This window comes from Schistocerca piceifrons, chromosome 2 (assembly GCF_021461385.2).
Source record: "Schistocerca piceifrons isolate TAMUIC-IGC-003096 chromosome 2, iqSchPice1.1, whole genome shotgun sequence".
Taxonomy (NCBI): domain Eukaryota; kingdom Metazoa; phylum Arthropoda; class Insecta; order Orthoptera; family Acrididae; genus Schistocerca; species Schistocerca piceifrons.
The window spans coordinates 484,748,472-484,770,049 of NC_060139.1; the positions used below are offsets into that span (position 1 = coordinate 484,748,472).

Sequence of the window (21,578 nt, forward strand, 5' to 3'; positions counted from 1 at the left end):
AGCATTGCAATTTCTGTTCTGCTAACTTACATTCCTCATAGACGAATAGCATTTCTACCTTATCTTCGTTGGTGTACATTCTACTCACACAACTCTTCAACTGACAATGGTTGATGGAATGACACATGTCCATTCTACTTATGTTTACATTTGTCCTCTGTCAACGTCAGCATGTGAATGTGTTCCATTATCCCCAGTACCTGCATTAAGCACTGGGAGCATCAATGTCAGTGTTGCGTTATGCAATTAATAACATTGTGTTGCAGCGAGTGGTACACTGTGATACATTTTTGAATAGGTCTTTAGGAGAGGAAATGAATTACCAAATAAAAAAATACAGGGTGGCATTTTAAAAAGTCATACTGATGTTCATATCTTTGTAAAAAACAAAGTTACAATGAAGACAACCATGCTGATTGATGTCCCCCTGATGGCTAAAGATCATTTGCTTGAAACATTTTGGCCGCCCACTGTGGCTAAGCAATTCTAGGCGCTTCAGTCTGGAACCGTGCATCCGCTACAGTCACAGGTTCAAATCCTGCCTCAGGCATGGATGTGTGTGATGTCCTTAGGTTAGCTAGGTTTAAGTAGTTCTAAGTCCTCAGATTTTCAGTCCCATAGTGCTCAGAGCCATTTGAACCATTTGAAACATTTTATAATTTGTACCTGGACAAACAGTTATTGAGGGTGGTCAAGATAAGTGGGACACCATATATATAGTTTTTATTCTGCTCAAATGGTCGTATCATCATTAAAAAATTTATCAATAGAGTAATAGCATGTTTGTACCAGAGTACTATGTAATTTTCTTTTAACTGAATCAGTTTTAATCTTTTGAAAATTTGTCTTTTGTAACTTATTGTATATTTTCATCCCCATATATTGTGGGGTCTGTGCAAAATGATTGAATCTGTGTGTAGGAAACATGAAACTTTCTTTATTTCTAGTTTCATATCCGTTCCAAAAGTTATTTGGAACAAACAACTGTGGATGATTATTTGTGAAAAAAATTATTTCATATAGATACACTGAGGGAACGCTTAGTATGTTTACATCTCTTAATAGTGACTGACAAGATTCTCTTGTCTTTGCGCTACACGTGTTTCTTATAATCTTTTTCTGTAAAGTTAATGTTTTTGTCAAATTGCTAGCATTTCCCCAAAAGACAGTGCTATATGTCATTACTGCCTTAAAGTAGCTATGATACACTGGCTTTTTCGTGTCTATGGCAGTGACATTGGTTAAGATTAACATAGCAAATACCAGGCTGTTCAGTTTATTTTTTAAGTAGTCTATATGTGAGGACCATGACAGATTTCTGTCCAACTGCATTCCTAAGAATTAACACAGTCTGCTTCATTCAGTTCCATAATTTGTTGCATAATCTGAATATCATCTATTTTTTATTGTTTTGTCTTAAACTGCATAAGCTGTGTTTTTGAAATATGTAGTTTTATGTCATTTAGATGGAACCACACATCTAGATTTTCTAGCATTTTTATGACATTTTCGGGAATTTCTTCTGCATTTTTATTTTCTATCTGTACTGAGTGATGATTTATATTTACGGGTAAGTCATTTATGTAAAAAAGAAAAATTATAGGGTCTAGCATTGATCTTTGTGGTACCCTCTGTGAGACAGTTCTATATTTCGAGGAATATTTTCCTTTGTCTGATGTTATGACTACCCTCAAATAGGCATTGCCTGTAATTCCATATTTTAATAATGGGGAGTGATTCACACAGTCAAATGCTTTGATTAACACACAGAAGATTCCTGCAGCTTTTTGTGATTTATGTAAGGTAGAACTAATTTCATTTATGAACTCATTAATTGCATAAATTGTACTTTTGCCTTTTTGGAAGCCAAATTGATTTTTTGAGATTATATTAAATTTGGCACAAAAATTTTGAATCTGGATTGCAACGATCATTTCAAATGCTTTAGAAAACTCAGGAAGAAGGGAAATTGGACAGTAATTTCCCATATCTTCTTTAGAGTCTTTTTTAAACAATGGTTTCACTTCCACATATTTTAGATTGTCTGGAAAGTAACCTTCTTCAAGTGAATTATTAATTATTTTAGACAGTGGGTGTGCTATTATATTTGAAGCTGCTTCAATGAGTTTGGCAGGTATTTCATCCCATCCCATAGAATTTTTATTTATTAGGTTGAACATAGTTTTTTCTACATCTTTTACTGTTACTTTGTCAAATTTAATTAGACTCTGATTAGCAACAATATGGGAAATGTGAGTCCGCCTTGATGCAAATCACTTTTTGTTATTTGTTTACTTATTTATTCCCCATTTATGGAGAATAAATAAAGAAACAAATAACAAAAAGTTATGGACTCGCAGTTCCCATATTGTTGTTTTTCTATGCAAACATGGACCAAATGGAAGAGTTCCAACATAAAGTTATTGTAGACTCTGATGCTTGCTCTGACTTGACCCAAATAAATGTACATTATCTTGGTAGGAGCCTACATCTATATCAACATCAGATTTTGCTAGCATTATAAAAAAAATTGTTAAAATTTTCTGATATTTGAGCAGGATTTACAATTATTTTGTCTTGTATCTTTATTTTAGAAATTTCCTAGTGGCTAAGATTGATTCTGAATTTAGATTTGACAACTGTCCATACTTCCTTGGATTATTTCTGAGCTTGTTGATAAATTTAGTATGTGCCATTTTCTTTGCGGCTTTTACAACCTTTCTAAATTTTTTTTATATGATTTAACATAGTTAATGAACTCAGGACTGTTATTCTATTCCAGCTCAGTATGTAGCTGTCTCTTTCTATTACTAGATATTATTATACCAGTAGTAATCCACTTTAGTTTATTACTTGCCTGTCTGTAACAGACTACAGGCGGAAAAGTTTCATTGAAAACATGTCAAAAGCTGTTTAAAAACTTATCAAAAATTTTTGAACTTGAGCTTTCATGGTGTAATGACCAGTTTACCTCATTCAGTCTACAACAGAGTAACTGTATGTTTTCTTCACTGAACTGTCTTTTCATGAAACATCTTACTTATTTTAAGTAATTCAACAAGCAAAGCAGAGTGATCTGAAATACCTAGGTCTAAAGAGAATTTGGCTGTGTCATTAAATGTATAATTTGCTAAAATATTGTTGTTGTGACTCGCCGATCATTCAAAGTGCCACCGCGCAATTACGCGCGTCCTCTACATGCGGCGCTGTCTGCCAGCCATGCAGCAGCCGCGCCACCTAAGCGGCCAGTCGGCCAGCGTCCACCAGACTTGGACTCAGTGTTGATTTGAATGTTACCGTGTTCACATGTAAACTTGCCCTGTGACTTACATGCGTTGTGTCGTTTTTGAAATATATGTGTTCAGCTTGACGTTATAACAATTGGCAACGAGGTAGTGGATTTTTCCTTTTCGTCATTGACCCGCAGGTTTCCATGGCTACTTTAGAGCAACTATTGCAAGGTCTCATAGAACAGCAAGTGCTTCTCACATCAGCGATTCGCGATTTCGTTGCGGCATCAAATGTGGGCCGTTTCTTGTCGTTGTCTATACCTCCTTTTCCTCCTTACGACGAGACGGGGGAAGACTGGTCTGATTACGAAAGACGTCTTCAACAGAACTTCTTGGCATTTCATGTCACGGACGAACAAACATGTAAGTCTCTGTTCGTCTCATGGATTCAACCTCAAATGTATCGGTTGTTGTCGCAATTGGCTCCTTTGAAAGATCCTGTGTCTTTGTCCTTTGCTGAAATATGCTCACTTCTGTCCATATATTTTCATAAGCAAACGCATGTGGTAGCCTTTTATCATTGTCAAAAACAACCACATCAATCCTATTGCTCTTGGGCTGCTGAGCTTCACGGCCTCAGTCGAAAGTGTCAATTTGTTACTGACATTCACAAAGAATCCTATGTGGATTCCATGGTACAGGATGCTATTATCTGGTCGGCGCCCGACAAAGAAGTGAGGCAACGTGGCCTTCAGTTGACAAATCCGACTCTTGATGAAGTCCTATCCATCACGCAGTCTTTTGAAATTTCTCGCATCGCTGGAGTGCAAATAGAGGTGTGGAGTAATGTCGGGGAAATACAACCTCTGTGCGATGTTGACGACGCGTGCGGTGTGTCCCAGCCGGCCGACATGGCCGCAGTACGCTCCCACACGCAGCCTCGGCCTAACCGTAAACAACCTTCTCAGAAACTGCAGCAAAACCCCTGGCAACTTCCTTCATGTCCGCGGTGTTTTACGAAACATTCACGCGAGGATTGTCTCAAACATTGGGCCATGTGTCACAACTGCAAAAAGAAGGGTCATGTGTCTTCCGTTTGCAAATCCGACCGCATACATGATGTTCATGACCATGACGCTGATTCTGCTTTGTGTTGTCTGTCAATTGCACTTCTTCCCTTTCAGGGAAGTTATTCCTCACAGTCCAAATCCTTGGTCGGGATGTTCGCATGCAGGTGGATACTGGTTCTGCTGCCACTATCATTAATTCTCAGATGTATCTTCAGTTGGGTTCTCCAGTCCTGTCACCTGTCACTCGGCAATTACGGACGTACAATAAACAGAAGATTTCTTTCTTGGGACAATTTACTGCTGAAGTATCTTACAAATCTGTCATTCGCACTGTTACCATATTTGTGGTCGACCATAGTAATGCGGAAAATCTTTTTGGTTTCGATGCCTTTCGCATTTTTGGGTTCTCCATATATAACTCTGTCAATATCGTCTCTGATACCATTCCTTATGCTCAATTGGATTCCTTGTCGACGACATTTTTGTCCCTTTTTGGGTGTATCAATTACATGGACGACATTGTTGTCACTGGCTCCACCGCTGAAGAACATCTTCAGAATCTGCGCACACTTTTTCATGTCTTACAGACTGCCGGTCTCAAGTGTAATCATCAGGAATCACAATTTTTTCAGGTATCTATCATGTACTTGGGGTTCCAACTCTCTCAGGATAGTATTCGTCCACTTCAGCAAACTGTCGCTGCGATCGATGCCCTTCCTCACCCTACGTCTGTTAAGGAACTGCAGGCTTTCTTGGCGAAAATAGCATACTATCACAGGTTTTTACCGTCTGCGGTTTCGGTGGCTCAGCCATTGCATCGCCTGTTGCATAAAAATGTGTCTTTTCATTGGTCCGCGTCATGCGATGCGGCTTTCCAAAAATTGAAGACTATGCTGAAACAGGCCCCGTGCCTGGCTGCTTATCGACCTGGCCAACATCTCGTTCTTGTCACAGACGCCTCTCAGTATGGGGTTGGTGCCGTCCTTGCACACCGTTTTTCTGACGGTTCTGAACAACCCATTGCTTATGCCTCCAAAACGCTCACGGATGCCCAACGGAAATATTCTCAAATTGAAAAAGAAGCTTTGGCCATTATTTATGCTCTTCATAAGTTTGGTGTTTTTCTTTATGGATCCAAATTTCATCTTGTTACGGACTACAAACCACTTGTTTCCTTGTTTCATCCATCAATGTCGCTTCCCGACAAGGCTGCACACTGCCTCCAGTGTTGGGCTCTTTACTTGTCTCGGTTCAATTATGAGATTCATTTCCGGCCGACGGCTCAGCAAGCAAATGCTGATGCACTGTCTCGCCTTCCCATGGGTCCTGATATGGCATTCGATAGGGACGAACTTTTGTGTTTCCATCTGGATGTTGCCGAGCAGCGGGTTGTGATCGGATTCCTCATCACCGGGGACCGGCTGGTGACTGCTATGGGTTCTGACCCTACCCTCTCCTGGGTTTTACACTGTATTCAGAAGGGTTGGCCAGACTATCCATCCGCTAAGACTTCTGATCCGTTGCGGAACTACTACGCTTTGCGCTACTGCCTCACGGCTAGGGATGGTGTTATTCTCCTTTCCACCGACAATGCTTCACCGCGTGTTTGCCTGCTTCGGTCTTACGCCTCCTTCACCAAGGGCACTGGGGTGTCTCTCGCACAAAATTTCTGGTGCGCCGTCATGTGTACTGGCCTGGCATCGACTCTGAAATAGCACACATGGTCGCTGCCTGCGGCCCTTGTGCATCACAGGCCGCCGCCCCGAAGTCATCTTTGTCACCGTGGCCTTCACCTGAGAAGCCCTGGGAGCGCATTCATGCTGACTTCGTGGGACCTTTTTAGGTACTTATTGGCTACTCGTTATTGATGCCTACTCTAACTTTCCTTTCATTGTACGTTGCACGTCGCCTACCAGCACGGCAACCACAAGTGCTCTCGCCTGCATTTTTTCTTCAGAGGGCCTTCCCTCTACTCTTGTTACTGATAATGGTCTGCAATTTGCCTCTTCCGAATTTGTGGATTTTTGTGCTCGTCACGGTGTCATGCATGTCACAGCCCCTCCGTTCCATCCACAATCAAACGGTGAGGCTGAACGACTGGTCCGCACATTTAAGGCTCAGATGAGGAAGCTCCTGACTTCTTCTGCTTCTGATGATGTGCTTCTCAAATTTCTGGCTTCTTACCGTTTCACCCCCATGGGCGACCACTGCCCAGCTGAGCTCTTACATGGCCGACAGCCCCGCACGCTACTTCATCTTCTGCGGCCTTCCTCCTTCCGGGTGCAGGTGCCTTCACTTGGCCAGTTCACCGCCGGCAACCTTGTACGGGTATGGGGGTATGGCAGGCGGCCAAAATGGAGTCGGGGCCGCGTCTTACGACACCGTGGCCAATGCCTGTATGAAATACAGATGGACACGGGTGTTGCAGTGCGTCATTCAGACCAGCTTCAGCCTTTTGTGCCGGCAACGCCTGTTCCGAATGCCGCTACACCACCTTCGGCTCTACCTGACACTCGGGATCTTGGCAACTCTCATTACTCACAACGCAGCCCTCTCACCGTCATCTTGGTGCCAGCACAAGAACGGACGCCACCAGGAGACGTGCCCATGCAGGAACCGGATGACCATCATCTGTCGGAGCAACTCTACTCGCCTCCTTCTCCTACGGACACCGACACATCGCCCATGTCTCCTGTCATATCAACCAGACTTGCCGCAACGGGCAAATTGGTGCACGGGATCCCAGCAGATTTGACCCCTACGTCTCCTGTCATCTCGACCTGTTATCATCGGGGATACTTCCGTCTGTACGGGAAGCCTCCTCCTCGAGACACTATGGCCAGTCAAGCAAAGCCTATGGACGTTAGCAATCTACAGGCCACCTCCATCAAGACCAGTGCAAAATTTTCAAAGGGGGGAAAAGTGTTGTGACTCGCCGATCATTCAAAGTGCCGCCGCACAATTATGCGTGTCCTCTACATTCGGCGCTGTATGCCAGCCATGCAGCAGCTGCGCCACGTAAGCGGCCATACGGCCAGCATCCGCCAGACTTGGACTCAGTGTTGATTTGAATGTTACCGTGTTCACATGCCTTGCTTTGTAGACTTGCCCTGTGACTTACATGTGTTGTGTCATTTTTTAAATATACGTGTTCAACTTGACGTTATAACAACTGTCTATGCACGTTGCAGTTCACTCATTTATTCTGGTGGAATCAGTGAAATTTAGTCTAAAGTCATATTCTTGAATTAAGTCAACATACTTTGTTGACAAGCTTGTTTCACTCACTGTATCTATGGTAAAATCAGCAGCAATTACTATTTTTTTCCCTCTTTTCTTTTGTGAGTTTGTGTACGAGAATACTGAGATAATAATAATATTATGTTGTTCTGTCTTTACACAGCAACTTTCAAATATAAGTTCTTCATTAAGAAAATTAAAATTCCCTCTCTCTTTATATTCTAATGAGCTGTTAACCAGTATACAGGAGCCACCATTTAAATTACAAAATCAATTTTTAATCCAATAGAATGTGAACTATCGTGTAAAATGTTGATCAAGGAGAAATCAAAATCACAGAGGAGTGATTTATTAACTCAGTCCCGGAGAAGAGATTAATATAGTCTGAAATCCTTCCCGAACCTAGAAGAATAGCATCCTGTTAACCACTAAGTAGCTGTAATATGTTTCTTATGTTATATGAAACAAGTAACCACACTTCCTTACTCATTTTTGAGCAGTGCCATTCTAGAAACAGCCATTTGTGGCAGTACTGCACCCGTTTCATGATAAATCGAAAAGTGTATATGGAGTAATAGCCACTGGAATAATTTGGAGCATTATTTGTAATGGAGCTTACATAAGAGTAAATGTAAAAAAGAATTTATGCACATATAAGAAGTTTTTTGAATAAACACAGAGTATCTTGTCAAATGTAGTATTTCACCATACATGTACAAATGCTAAACTGAGAAATTCATGAAGTGCAAGTGTAAAGAAATAATAGGCATTGTTAGATTATGCCCCAATGATCAGTGTGTCAATAGGGAAAATGGAAAGTGCAAAATCATCTATGTCGCAACATCTTAAATGACTTGTTGAATGTTCATAATATTATTGCAAACCTAAAAATACAGAGTATTCAGTTATAAAAGTAGTGATTACAATGTAAGACAAAACTAAGTTACTTGCAAATTCTTATAACATTAACTAGTAATATCACGCAAAAAGCTTGTATAGGTTTCTGAATTAATACAGCCATTTCACAGTACATGGTGTATGAGTTACTTGACAATGAAACTGTTGTTGGTTGTTGCGCACATTCCTGTGAATGTTTCTGAATGAAAACAAAATAACAAATGAGATGACAATGAATCATTCCAATGTGTAATAAATCAAGATGACATTGTCATTTATCTAACTGAATTCTTGAATTGACTTGATTTCCCAGGAATGTTGGTGCATGTTTTAACATTAAAAATTGACATTTCTGTTATTCTTCTATGAGATATAAATCCACGACAACTTTGGTTTGGAACCACGCTTTCAGTAAAGAAGATGATGAACAATATCATTGAAGCTACAACTTTAAATGGAAAATTTACAGGAGATGTACTGTTACCACACATCCCTATGATTCCAACAAATATGCCATTCAAATTCAAACAACACCAGTTTATGATTTGAAATGCCTTTGCAAAGAACAGGGACAATCGCTGCAAGTGTGTGGACTAAGTTTGGCAAATCTATGCTTCTCACATGGACAGCTGTATGTGGCCTGCTCATGTATCAGAAAACATTCGAATTTATTCATGTACATAGCCAATGGGAAAACAAAAACTGTTGTGTCCCCAGTAGCGCTTCAGTAAACAGAATTTAAACACAGTCTTTTTTCTGTGAGTGGTATTGCAATGCGTGCTAGGTACTTGCTAGTGCTCAATAAAAATACAAGAAAAGCATGCTGTGAGTCGCATTATTTCATACAACAAAGAGAACATGTGCGCATATCCATTGTACAGACATGCCATCTGATGAAATAATTACAATTTTTAATTTATTTCTTATGCTTGTTTTCAGTTCCTATGACCCATCAGAATTTGAGCACCTTCCTGTTGCAGCAGATATTAAAGAATTATTTCAGAATATAACAAGGTAAGTGGAGTCTTAAATTCGTTGGTACTTCTTCACAAATTGTGTTACAGTTCTGAATAGTCATATAAATTGGATTTAGACTTTAATTGTGCCCTTTATTAGAAATTTGATACACAGTGGAAATATTTTTACTTTTCTCGAAGTCTTTTCTTACAGATCTTTCTACCATAATTATTTCACAAATTATTCCTTATCAACACAAAAGGAAAAAGAGGTAATGCAAGAGGACTTCTAATAGTGAAGTAAGGTAGTAGGAATGCAGAGGAACTATTATGAACACTATAGTAAACCAATTATTGTAGCCAAGACAGACACATGACCCACCATAGTAATACAGGTAGTTATATAAATGATGAAGGGATTGAAAACAAAAATTGTGATGAAAAAAAAAAAAAAAAAAAAAAAATTATACAGTGCATCAAGGAAGCAGAAAGTTTAATTGTGATGGGGGACTGGAATTCAGTAGTAGAAAAAGGATGAGAAAGAGAATGGCAGGGAAAGAATGAAAGGGAAAGCTGCTGATAGATTTTTTTCTCAGAATCCAGTGTAATCATTGCTATCACTTGGTTTAAAAATCATGAAAAAAAGCTGTATACATGGAAGAGATCTGGAGACATTTAATGGTTTCAGAAAGAATTTATAATGATAAGACAGAGATTCAGAAAGGTAGGCAATAAGACTTGGACAAGTTGAAACAAGCAGATGTGACAGAGATGAGTTTATTTTTTGCTCAAAACACGTAATATTACATGCAGTGTTAGAAGTGCGCAGTTATAGCGTTCGTTGATTTATTTTTATTTATTTGTTGTTCACATGAAGATCAGTTTTCAGACATTGTCATGACCTTAGTTCACATATACATTGAGATACGAGGTTGTACTAATTGCACTTACCAGGAAAAAATAAATGCATACATTGATATAAACAACGAAGATAATAAATTATCAATTTTCTTGTACAAAAGCAAGTTTACATTGTGTACATTAACAATTTTGCAAGGAGATATTGTGTTGTAATTAGGTATGAGTTCAATATGATCGGTTGTGAACACAAATTTATTCCACTGAAGCATTAAAAACTTGAACACAGTATTTAAGTAACAGTCAGCAGGAACCAATTACATTCACAAAGAGCTGTAGCAAAACAGATAGAGAACTGAGGCTGAGTGTAGCTCATCTAACCTTAAATAGACTGGGCCCCATGGCAGGCTCTGACGATGATCTCACACACGCACACGCTCGTGCGCGCGCACACACACACACACACACACACACACACACACACACACACACACACACATATGGTTCTGAGGTGCCCTCTGTGGACGACATAGCACTGCCACACAAATGGCCTTTCGAAAGTATGTGCAAGCATCACTGCATTCCTCCTCTCTTAGGGAGATAATGGATTCTTGAGATGCCATGCTGTCCTTCTTCTCCGCTGGGCTCTGGCTAAGGTGGCACGCTGCAATGAGAGTGTATGGTCTGAAGTGAAACAATACAGCAACACCAGCAACCCCAGGGCTGTTTCCATATTGACCTCTGGCATTGTCTCTGCTGACAGTGCTCATGGTGCTGATGATATTGGTATCAGCAGTTACTCAGGAATAGGCGATGGAATCCCTGATGACGGTGTCAGAAGCAATAGAAGAACTGCTGGTTCGGCCTCCAAGAAGGAGACCCTCACCCATGTTGGTGTGGAGAATCACCAACAGTAACAGCAGGTGATGTGACAGTCGATGTGGATGGGCTTGGAAGTGATGGTGTGTCATCAGAGGGATCCGCCATCTGTGCAAAGGTGAAACTGATCATGGTGCCTCAAGGAGAGGCCATCCTCCTTGCCGATTTCACAGAGCTGCTGTCCTGGCATTTGGCGATGACAGCTGGAATCCATTTAGGGTGACGCCCGAAATCGAGTGCCCAGACAGCCACACTCAGCTGGAAGAGGCATGGCGGCTGCACAGGTTGATGTTGCAGTTGGAGTACACAAGAAGTGTAGCCATGCCCTCAGCTGGTCCCCATGGAGTAGCTCCACCGAGTTCTTCTCGCCGAATGGTGTGAAACAGTATGATGAAAGAAACCAATCTAAGGCATAATTGGACAAAGAGATGGCAACATACTTTTTCATCTGAGTTTTGAACATTTGCGCTAGGTATTCTGCCTCACCATTAGATTGTGGATGGAATGGCGGGGTGAGGATGTGACGGATACCACGGGAATTACAAAATGCTGCAAACTATTGTGATGAAAATTGTGGACCAATAATGGATGCTAACATTGTGGGCAAGCCGTTGAGTGAAAAAATTTTGGTCAAGGCTGCAACAGTGGCAGTTGGGGATGTGGAAACACAACAAATGATTTATGTAAAATGAGAATATGTGTCAACAACCAACAGCCAATAAGCGTTGAGAAAGGGTCCAGCGAAATCCACATGTATGCGGTCTCATGTATGCAGTGGTGTGTGCCAAGGAGACAACAATGCTTCAGGAGCTGCTTGGTGTGTTGCACACCATGAACAGTAGGCAATCAGTTAAGTAACATCACCATCCAAGCCAAGCAATACGCGTGTCAGCGGGCCAATACTTTTGTGCGTGATGCACCCCAATGGTCTACATGTAATAAACAGACAAAACTCCAAAGCACTGAGGGGATCACTACCCAAGCGGCCACATGATTTGTGTCTGAAAGCAGAACACCATCCACAGCAGGGAATTGGTGTCAAAAGATGTAATAATTATGAAGGAGGTTGGACGCATGAGAAGGTGGTAATCCGGCCAACCATTTGTACGAATGGTGTGACTTCCACAAAATGGGATCCAAAGCTAAAGCCCTCATGATCTGTGTGTTAGTGACGGGAAAAACATTAACCATCTGCGATGTGGTAGCATCAATGTGGAAACTAAAACAATTTCTCCTGATTAAATCCTCGGTCTGGACTGGCCAGTAGGCAGGACAAAGCATTGGCATTGCATGTTGATTTGTGGGGCAGGAATGAATCTCATAGTTGTAATATGAAAGGAAAAGAGCCCAACACTGAATGTGATGTGCCACTCTATCTGGTAACAACGTAGAAGGACCGAATAAGGAAACCAGTGGTTTGTGATTGGTGATCAGGTGGACTTGGGTACCATAGAGAAAAAATCATTGAATTCCTTCACAGCATATGCAATGGCCAAAGCTTTCTTTTCTATGAGAGAGTACCTTGTTTGAGCAGGACTCAGCATTTTTGAGTCGTAAGCAATAGGCTGCTGGGAGCCATCAGTATATCTATGGGCCAGAACTACCCCCAATCTGTGCCGTGAAGCATCCATTGCAAGGACCAAGAGAAGGCCTGATTGGTGCATCACAAGCAGGACACTGCAACTTGGTCTTAAGGGTTTATAATGTGGTTTCATAAGTTGGTGACCAGCGAAACTCAGTCTCTTTGGACAGCTGTATTATTTTCACTGCCCCAGGCAAAAATTTATGGTAATGGGTGACTTTGCATAGAAAAACCTGCAGTTCTTTGATTGATGTAGGGTATGGAAGCGACACAATAGCATAAACGGGTTGGTGCAGGGGTTTTAGACCCTCACTAGAAACTTCAAATCCAAGATAAACGATACAAACTTGTAAAAATGGACATTTTTCTAAATTACACTTCAATCTGGCTGCTTGGAGGACGGGAGAAAAAAGTGTATGGAGATTTTGTAAATGTTCCTCAGTAAAGGTACTGGAAACTACAATGTGTACCAGATTGTTTGCACAACCCCGCCCAGACCAGTTGTTCCATAAAACAGTGAAAAATAGCGGGAGTGCTGGTGACTCCAAAAGGCAACAGCAAATATTGGTACAATCCAAAAGGGTTATTGACAGCTAACATATGTTGTTACTCTGTATCTAAAGGGAGTTGTAAATAGGCATCCAACAAGTCAATTCTTGAAAAATAATGACCACCTGATAACTTTGCAAAGGATTCATCTGGCAGTGGGATCAGCTTGTATCCACTACAGATCGTACATCTGCAGAAACTTTAAAATCACCACAGAGGCATAACCGGTCAAACGGTTTCTGTACTACAACTAAGGGGGTGGACCATTCAATTGATGCAATAGGCTGAACAATGCCGGATTCCATGAGGTGATCTAATTCATTGTTGATTCGTTCCCCACTTGAACCAGATGGGCCTGGAAAAAATGAAGCCGAGCAGATTTCTTGGTAATGTGTACTTGAAAATTGTTGGCACATACTAATCCAGAAGAGGAAAAAGAGGAAAACCCAGAACATAATGCATCTAACTGTGTATATGTCACTTGTTCAGACACTAAATTCATTTCATCTGAAATGGTAAAGCCAAACAACAAGAAATGTAAGTAACCACTCTACTAACTGGTATGTCACAGAGGCAGAGAGTTGGCCAAGAACAGGAATACGCTGTTTATTGTAATTTACTAACTTTTGTGATGCAGGGAGAAATGGAGGGGAGGCCAAGTCCATATACGTTTGTGAGTTTAAGAAGGTTATTGCAGCTCCTGTAACCATTTGCATGTGCAGAACTTTATGAAAAACCATAACATCAATGAAAAGCTTGTTTGGCTCAATAGAAATAGCCAATACAAAGTTTACCTTCACATCTGCATCAGGATCATTGTGCCAAATTTTTCCATTGTAAACAGAAGCAACGTAATCTTTTGTGTTGCAGTTATGACAGGTGACCCAGCATTTTGGGCAGTCTGGATGCTCATAGTTCATAAAACAATAAGGGCAGTATAGGAACATGGAAGATTTACATTGCTGCATATTGGCTTGTTAATGTTGTTGGTGTAGCTGCTGCTGGGAGGGAGGCCAGCTGCCTTGACGCTGTGATTGTGTGTGGACCACCACAACCATGTCTTCCCCCTTGAGAACCACCTGAAGCTTGGTGCGGAGGAGGGAGTTCAATTGCTGATACCTCACACTATTACTCAAATTCGTTATCTGCAGCTCGCAACACCTTGAATGACTGTGGAATAGCTAAAACCTCAGAAAGGTATGGATTTTCACACGAGAGGACACACTCGTGCACCTCACAATCTGGAACTAAACGAATGATAGCATCTCTCAGCATCTGATCAGTATACAGCTCTGTAAGCACATCAGACACAAAATGACAGTGATGACTTAACCCATGGAGTTCAGCTGCCCATGCTTGATAGGATTGATGTGGTTGCTTCCTACAGTGGTAAAACTCAACCTAGGATGTAATAACATTGGGCGCACTTACAGTAATATTTTACAAGAAGTTCACACCTTTGGTCAAAAATTAAAGAACATGGATCTTGCAAAGGGGTGAGCTGACATAGGACTCTTGGTGATATCCATGAAAGGAACAAGGCGCAACATAAAATACACACATCAAAAAAAGTTTTGCATCACCACAGTTCCCAGAACTCCTGAAAATAGACATTGACTGTGTATATTGTATCACAGACACAGTCCACTTGACTGTTCACAGATTTCACTACACCCGCTCAATGAAGTAAATAACCATGCACGAGCAGTGCTATTAGATGGAGGGTGCCAGACAGCCGATTAGTTCCAGTTATCCCACCAGGAAAGAGGTACATGGCTCATGTTGTGTGTAGTTCAACCATGCCTAGAACGTCAATACTAAGGTTCAATCATGTCTACATTGTTACTTTGTGCCAGGAAGGGCTCTCAACAAGGGAAGCGTCCAGGCATCTCGGAGTGAACCAAAGCAGTGTTGTTCAGACATGGAGCAGATACAGAGAGACAGGAACTGTTGATGACATGCCTCACTCAGGCGGCCAAAGGGCCACTATTGCTGTGAATGACCACTAGCTATGGATTATGGCTCGGAGAAACCCTGACAGCAACGCCACCGTGTTGAATAATGCTTTTTGTACAGCCACAGGTCGACGTGTTACGACTCAAACTGTGCGCAATAGGCTGCACGATGCGCAACTTCACTCCCAACGTCCATGGCGAGGTCCATCTTTGCAACCATGACAGCATGCTGCACGGTGCAGGTGGGCCCAACAACATGCCAAATAGACCACTCAGGATTGGCATCACATTCTCTTCACCAATGAGTGTTGCATATGCCTTCAATCAGACAATCTTCGGAGACGTGTTTGGAGGCAACCCGGTCAGGCTGAATGCCTTACACACACTGTCCAGCGAGTGCAGTTTTGGTGTGGTATTATGTGGGGCCGACATATGCCACTGGTGGTCATGGAAGGCGCCGTAATGGCTGTACGATACATGAAGGCCATCCTCCAACCGATAGTGCAACCATATCGGCAGCATATCATCTTCATGGATGATGATTCACACTCCCTTCATGCACATCGTGTGAATGACTTCCATCAGGATAATGACATCGCTCCACTAGAGCGACCAGTGTGTTCTCCAGACATGAACCCTATTGAACATGCCTAGGATAGATTGAAAAGGGCTGTTTATGGATGATGTGACCCATCAACCACTCTGAGGGATCTGCGCCGAATTGCCATTGAGGAATGGGATAATCTGGACAAACAGTGCCCTCATGAACTTATGGACAGTATGCCACAATGAATACAGGCATGTATCAATGCAAGAGGACGTGCTACTGGGTGTTGAGGTACCAGTGTGTACAGCAATCTGGACCACCATTTCTGAAGGTCTCACTGTATGGTGGTACAACATGCATGTGTGGCTTTCATGAGCAGTAAAAAGGGTGGAAATGATGTTTATGTTGATCTCTGTTCCAATTTTCAGTACAGGTTCTGGAACTCTCGGAACCGAGGTGATGCGAAACTTTTTTTGATGTGTGTAGTAATCCCAAAAGTTTGAAAGTGTTGTTGCAGATATTTCATATATGCGTCCCATTCCTCAATGAACTCATTGTATGCAGAAAAGGAAGGCAGATAAACCATGGGGTCAGGGAGTGCAAAACAGCAGGTGACAAAGACAGGATCATGCCAACTACAACAAAACAGAAGCCAATGATTGAAGTACCCGAGTTTGATTGTCTGGCTCCTGCGATTGGTGGTGAAATGGCTTGGCGAATGATTCTTGCTGACTGACCAGCTGACATAAAATGTCCTCCATAACACCATCAGCCATTGTGAGAATAAACAGAAGACCAACCAGAGTAAAAATTTGCATTGAGAACAGGACCACACTCGTCGCCAATAATGTTGTTATTCGGTATAAGTACAATATGACCAGTAGCCTGAACTCACTTTATTCCATGGAAGCACTAACAACTTGAACACAGTATTTAAGTAACATTCAGCTGGAACCAATTACATACACCAAGACTATAGCAACACATAAAGAACTGAGGCTGAGCATAGACTGGGGCCTGTGACGGGCTCTGACGGTGATCTCTCTCTCTCTCTCTCTCTCTCTCTCTCTCTCTCTCTCTCTCACACACACACACACACACATACATTGCGGTGGATGGGCACCACTGTTGTGGGCCGGCCGTGGCGATCCAACAGACATCCAGCACACCAGAGTCCTCCGATCAGTCCTCATTGGTGGCCAACCCAGTTACTGCTCGCACGAAGGCTGACCCTTCACCTGTGGTCGAGTGGGAGGTCACCCCAGGGTGAAGCAGGCAGCTAAAGACTTCCCAGGCAGCCGTATGTAAGGCCTCCACGGTTTTTCTGCCAAACAGGTTCCAGGTGCTGTCTGTGGCTGACACTGTTGCTGAGCTAGATGCTGTCGCCTGTCCTGTTTCAGAGGAAACCACTCAGCCTGCAAGATCCAGGCAATCGCAGAGGGTGGGATTATTGGTAGTTGGGAGCTCCAATGTTAGGCACGTTATGAGGCCCCTTAGGGACTTGGCTGACAAGAAGGTTAAGAAAACCAATGTGCACTCCATGTGCATACTAGGTGGAGTCGTTCCAGAGGTGGAAAGGGTCCTCTCGGATGCCATGAAGAGCACAGGGTGCAGCCAACTGCAGGTGGTTGCTCATGTTGGTACCAATGATGTGTGTCACTTAGGATCAGAAGAGATTCTCTCTGGTTTCGAGTGGCTAACAGAAGTGGTGAAGGCTGCCAGTCTTGCTTGCAAGATGAAAGCAGAGATGAACATTTGCGTCATAGTCAACAGGACCGATTGCGGACCTCTGGTACAGAGCCGAGTGGAGGGTCTGAATCAGAGGCTCAGACAGTTCTGCAGGAGGCAGCTACACGGGTAGCGGGGGCTGTGTGGCTTAGACTGGGCGTTTTTTTAGGTTAGAGACTCTCGGGAAAACACAAGAAAGGCTTCAGTCACAAACGGTGCAGGCTGAACACAGGAAGAACATAGATACAGGAACCATTGGTGTAACAGTTGTAAATTGTCGTAACTGTGTTGGGAAAGTACCAGAGCTCCAAGCGCTTATAGAAAGCAGCGATGCTCAAATCGTTATAGGCACCAAAAGCTGGCTAAAGCCAGATATAAGCTCAGAATTTTTGCGAAGAACCTAACGGTGTTCTGAAAGGATAGGGTAAACACAGTTGGTGGTGGTGTGTTTGTTGTTGTCAGTAGTAGTTTATCTTGTCGCAAAACTGAGTTAGTATGGGCAGAGGTCATTGTTGGCAACCAGAATAAAATAATAATTGGATCCTTTTACTGACCTCCCAATTCAGATGATACAGTTGCTGAAAGGTTCAAAGAAAAATCTTTAGTTTGATTTCAAACACATACGTGACTCATACATAATAGTTGGTGGTGACTTCAGTTTAACCTCGATATGTTGGCAAAAACACATGTTTAATTCCAGGGGTATGCATAAAATATCATCAGAAATTGTGCTAAACGCATTCTCTGAAAATTATTTCGAGCAATTAGTTCATGAGCCCACGCGAATAGTAAAGGGTTGTGAAAACACACTTGACCTCTTGGCAACAAATAATCGTGTGTCAATAATGAACATCAAAATCGATTCTGGGATTAGTGAACACAGAGCTGTTGTAGCAAGATTGAATACTGTAATCCTCAAATCCTCGAAAAATAAGCAAAAAATATACCTATTCAAAAAAGCAGATAAAAATTCACTTGACACCTTCGTAAGAGACAATCTCCACTCATTCCAAATTAATAATGTAAGTATAGACCAGATGTGGCTTAAATTCAAAGAAGTAGTATCGGCAGCAATTGAGGTATTTATACCAAGTAAATTAATGAATAATGGAGCTGATCCTCCTTGGTACACAAAACAGGTTAGAACATGTTGCAGAAACAACAAAACAAACATGCCAAATTTAAACAGACGCAAAATCCCCAAGATTGGCGATCTTTTACAGAAGCTCGAAGTTTATCGCGGACTTCAATGCGAGATGCGTATAACAGTTTCCACATCGAAACTTTGTCTCGAAACCTGGCAGAAAATCCAAAGAGATTCTGGTCGTATGTGAAGTATGTTAGTGGCAAGAAACAATCAATGCCTTCTCTGTGCGATAGCAATGGAGATACTATCAAAGACAGTGCTGCCAAAGCGGTGTTACTAAACACAGCCTTGCGAAATACCTTCACAAAAGAAGACGAAGTAAATATTACAGAATTTGAATCGTCGAGAACAGCTGCTAACATGAGTAATGTAGAAGTAAATATCCTCGGTGTAGTGAAGCAACTTAAATCACTTAAAAAAGCAAGTCTTCTTGTCCAGACTGTATACACATTAGGCTCTTTTCGGAGTATGCTGATGCATTAGCTCCATACTTAACAATCATATACAACCATTCGCTCGACGAAAGATCTGTGCCCAAAGACTGGAAAGTTGCACAGGTCACACCAATATTCAAGAAAGGTTGTAGGAGTAATCCACTAAATTACAGGCCCATATCGTTAACGTCAATATGCAGCAGGACTTTAGAACATATGTTGTGTTCGAACATTATGAATTACCTCGAAGAAAACGATCTATTGACGCACAACTAGCTCTTTATTCACATGAAGTGTTGAGTGCTATTGACAAGGGATCTCAGATCGATTCTGTATTTCTGGAAGGCTTTTGACACTGTACCACACCAGCGGCTTATAGTGAAATTGTGTACTTATGGAATATTGTCTCAGTTGTGTGACTAGATTTGTGATTTCCTGTCAGAGAGGTCACAAGTCATAGTAATTGATGGAAAGTCATCGAGTAAAACAGAAGTGATTTCTAGCATTCCCCAAGGTAGTGTTATAGGCCCTTTGCTGTTCCTTATCTATATTTACAATTTTGGAGACAATCTGAGCAGCCGTCTTCGGTTGTTTGCAGATGACGCTATCGTTTATCGACTAATAAAGTCATCAGGAGATCAAAACAAACTGCAAAACAATTTAGAAAAGATATCTGAATGGTGTAAAAAGTGGCAGTTGACCCTAAATAATGAAAAGTGTGAGGTCATCCACATGAGTGCTAAAAGGAACTCGTTAAACTTCAGTTACACGATACATCAGTCTAATCTAAATCCCCCTATGAACCATGGACCTTGCCGTTGATGGGAAGACTTGCGTGCCTCAGCAATACATATAGCCGTACCGTAGGTACAACCACAACGGAGGGGTATCTGTTGAGAGGCCAGACAAATGTGTGGTTCCTGAAAAGGGGTAGCAGCCTTTTCAGTAGTTGCAAGGGCAACGGTCTGGATGATTGACTGATCTGGCCTTGTAACAATAACCAAAACGGCCTTGCCGTGTTGGTACTGTGAATGGCTGAAAGCAAGGGGAAACTACGGCTGTAATTTTTCCCGAGGGCATGCAGCTTTACTGTATGATTAAAGGATGATGGCATCCTCTTGGATAAAATATTCCGAAGGTAAAATAGTCCCCCATTCAGATCTCCGGGTGGGGACTACTCAAGAGGATGTCGTTATCAGGAGAAAGAAAACTGGCGTTCTACGGATCGGAGCGTGGAATGGCAGATCCCTTAATCGGGCAGGTAGGTAAGAAAATTTAAAAAGGGAAATGGGTAGGTTAAAGTTAGATATAGTGGGAATTAGTGAAGTTTGGTGGCAGGAGGAACAAGACTTCTGGTCAGGTGACTACAGGGTATAAACACAAAATCAAATAGGGGTAATGCAGGAATAGGTTTAATAATGAATAGGAAAATAGGAATGCGGGTAAGCTACTACAAACAGCATAGTGAACGCATTATTGTGGCCAAGATAGATACGAAGCCCACATCTACTACAGTAGTACAAATTTATATGCCAACTAGCTCTGCAGATGACGAAGAAATTGAAGAAATGTATGATGAAATAAAAGAAATTATTCAGATAGTGAAGGGAGACAAAAATTTAATAGTCATGGGTGACTGGAATTCGATTGTAGGAAAAGGGAGAGAAGGAAACGTAGTTGGTGAATATGGATTGGGGCTAAGAAATGAAAGAGGAAGCCGCCTTGTAGAATTTTGCACAGAGCACAACTTAATCATAGCTAACACTTGGTTTAAGAATCATGAAAGAAGGTTGTATACATGGAAGAACCCTGGAGATACTAAAAGGTATCAGATAGATTATATAATGGTAAGACAGAGATTTAGGAACCAGGTTTTAAACTGTAAGACATTTCCAGGGGCAGATGTGGACTCTGACCACAATCTATTGGTTATGACCTGTAGATTAAAACTGAAGAAACTGCAAAAAGGTGGGAATTTAAGGAGATGGGACCTGGTTAAACTGACTAAACCAGAGGTTGTACAGAGTTTCAGAGACAGCATAAGGGAACGATTGACAGGAATGGGGGAAAGAAATACAGTAGAAGAAGAATGGGTAGCTTTGAGGGATGAAGTAGTGAAGGCAGCAGAGGATCAAGTAGGTAAAAGACAAGGGCTAATAGAAATCCTTGGGTAACAGAAGAAATATTGAATTTAATTGATGAAAGGAGAAAATATAAAAATGCAGTAAATGAAACAGGCAAAAAGGAATACAAACGTCTCAAAAATGAGATCGACAGGAAGTGCAAAATGGCTAAGCAGGGATGGCTAGAGGACAAGTGTAAGGATGTAGAGGCTTATCTCACTAGGGGTAAGATAGATACTGCCTACAGGAAAATTAAAGAGACCTTTGGAGATAAGAGAACCACTTGTATGAACATCAAGAGCTCAGATGGAAACCCAGTTCTAAGCAAAGAAGGGAAAGCAGAAAGGTGGAAGGAGTACAGGGCTATTACAAATGATTGAAGC

The 21,578-nt window shown here is 41.8% G+C and overlaps 1 protein-coding gene across 2 annotated transcripts in view; it reads left to right on the forward strand.

Annotated features, from left to right (window-relative positions):
• LOC124776821 (intraflagellar transport protein 46 homolog) overlaps nucleotides 1-21,578 on the forward strand; it is a 147,362-nt gene that overhangs the window by 49,856 nt on the left and 75,928 nt on the right. For both annotated transcript variants that reach the window (XM_047251976.1, XM_047251977.1), the window contains one exon: nucleotides 9,377-9,451. In XM_047251976.1, the coding sequence (XP_047107932.1) occupies nucleotides 9,377-9,451 (75 nt within the window). The remainder of the gene's footprint in view (nucleotides 1-9,376; nucleotides 9,452-21,578) is intronic.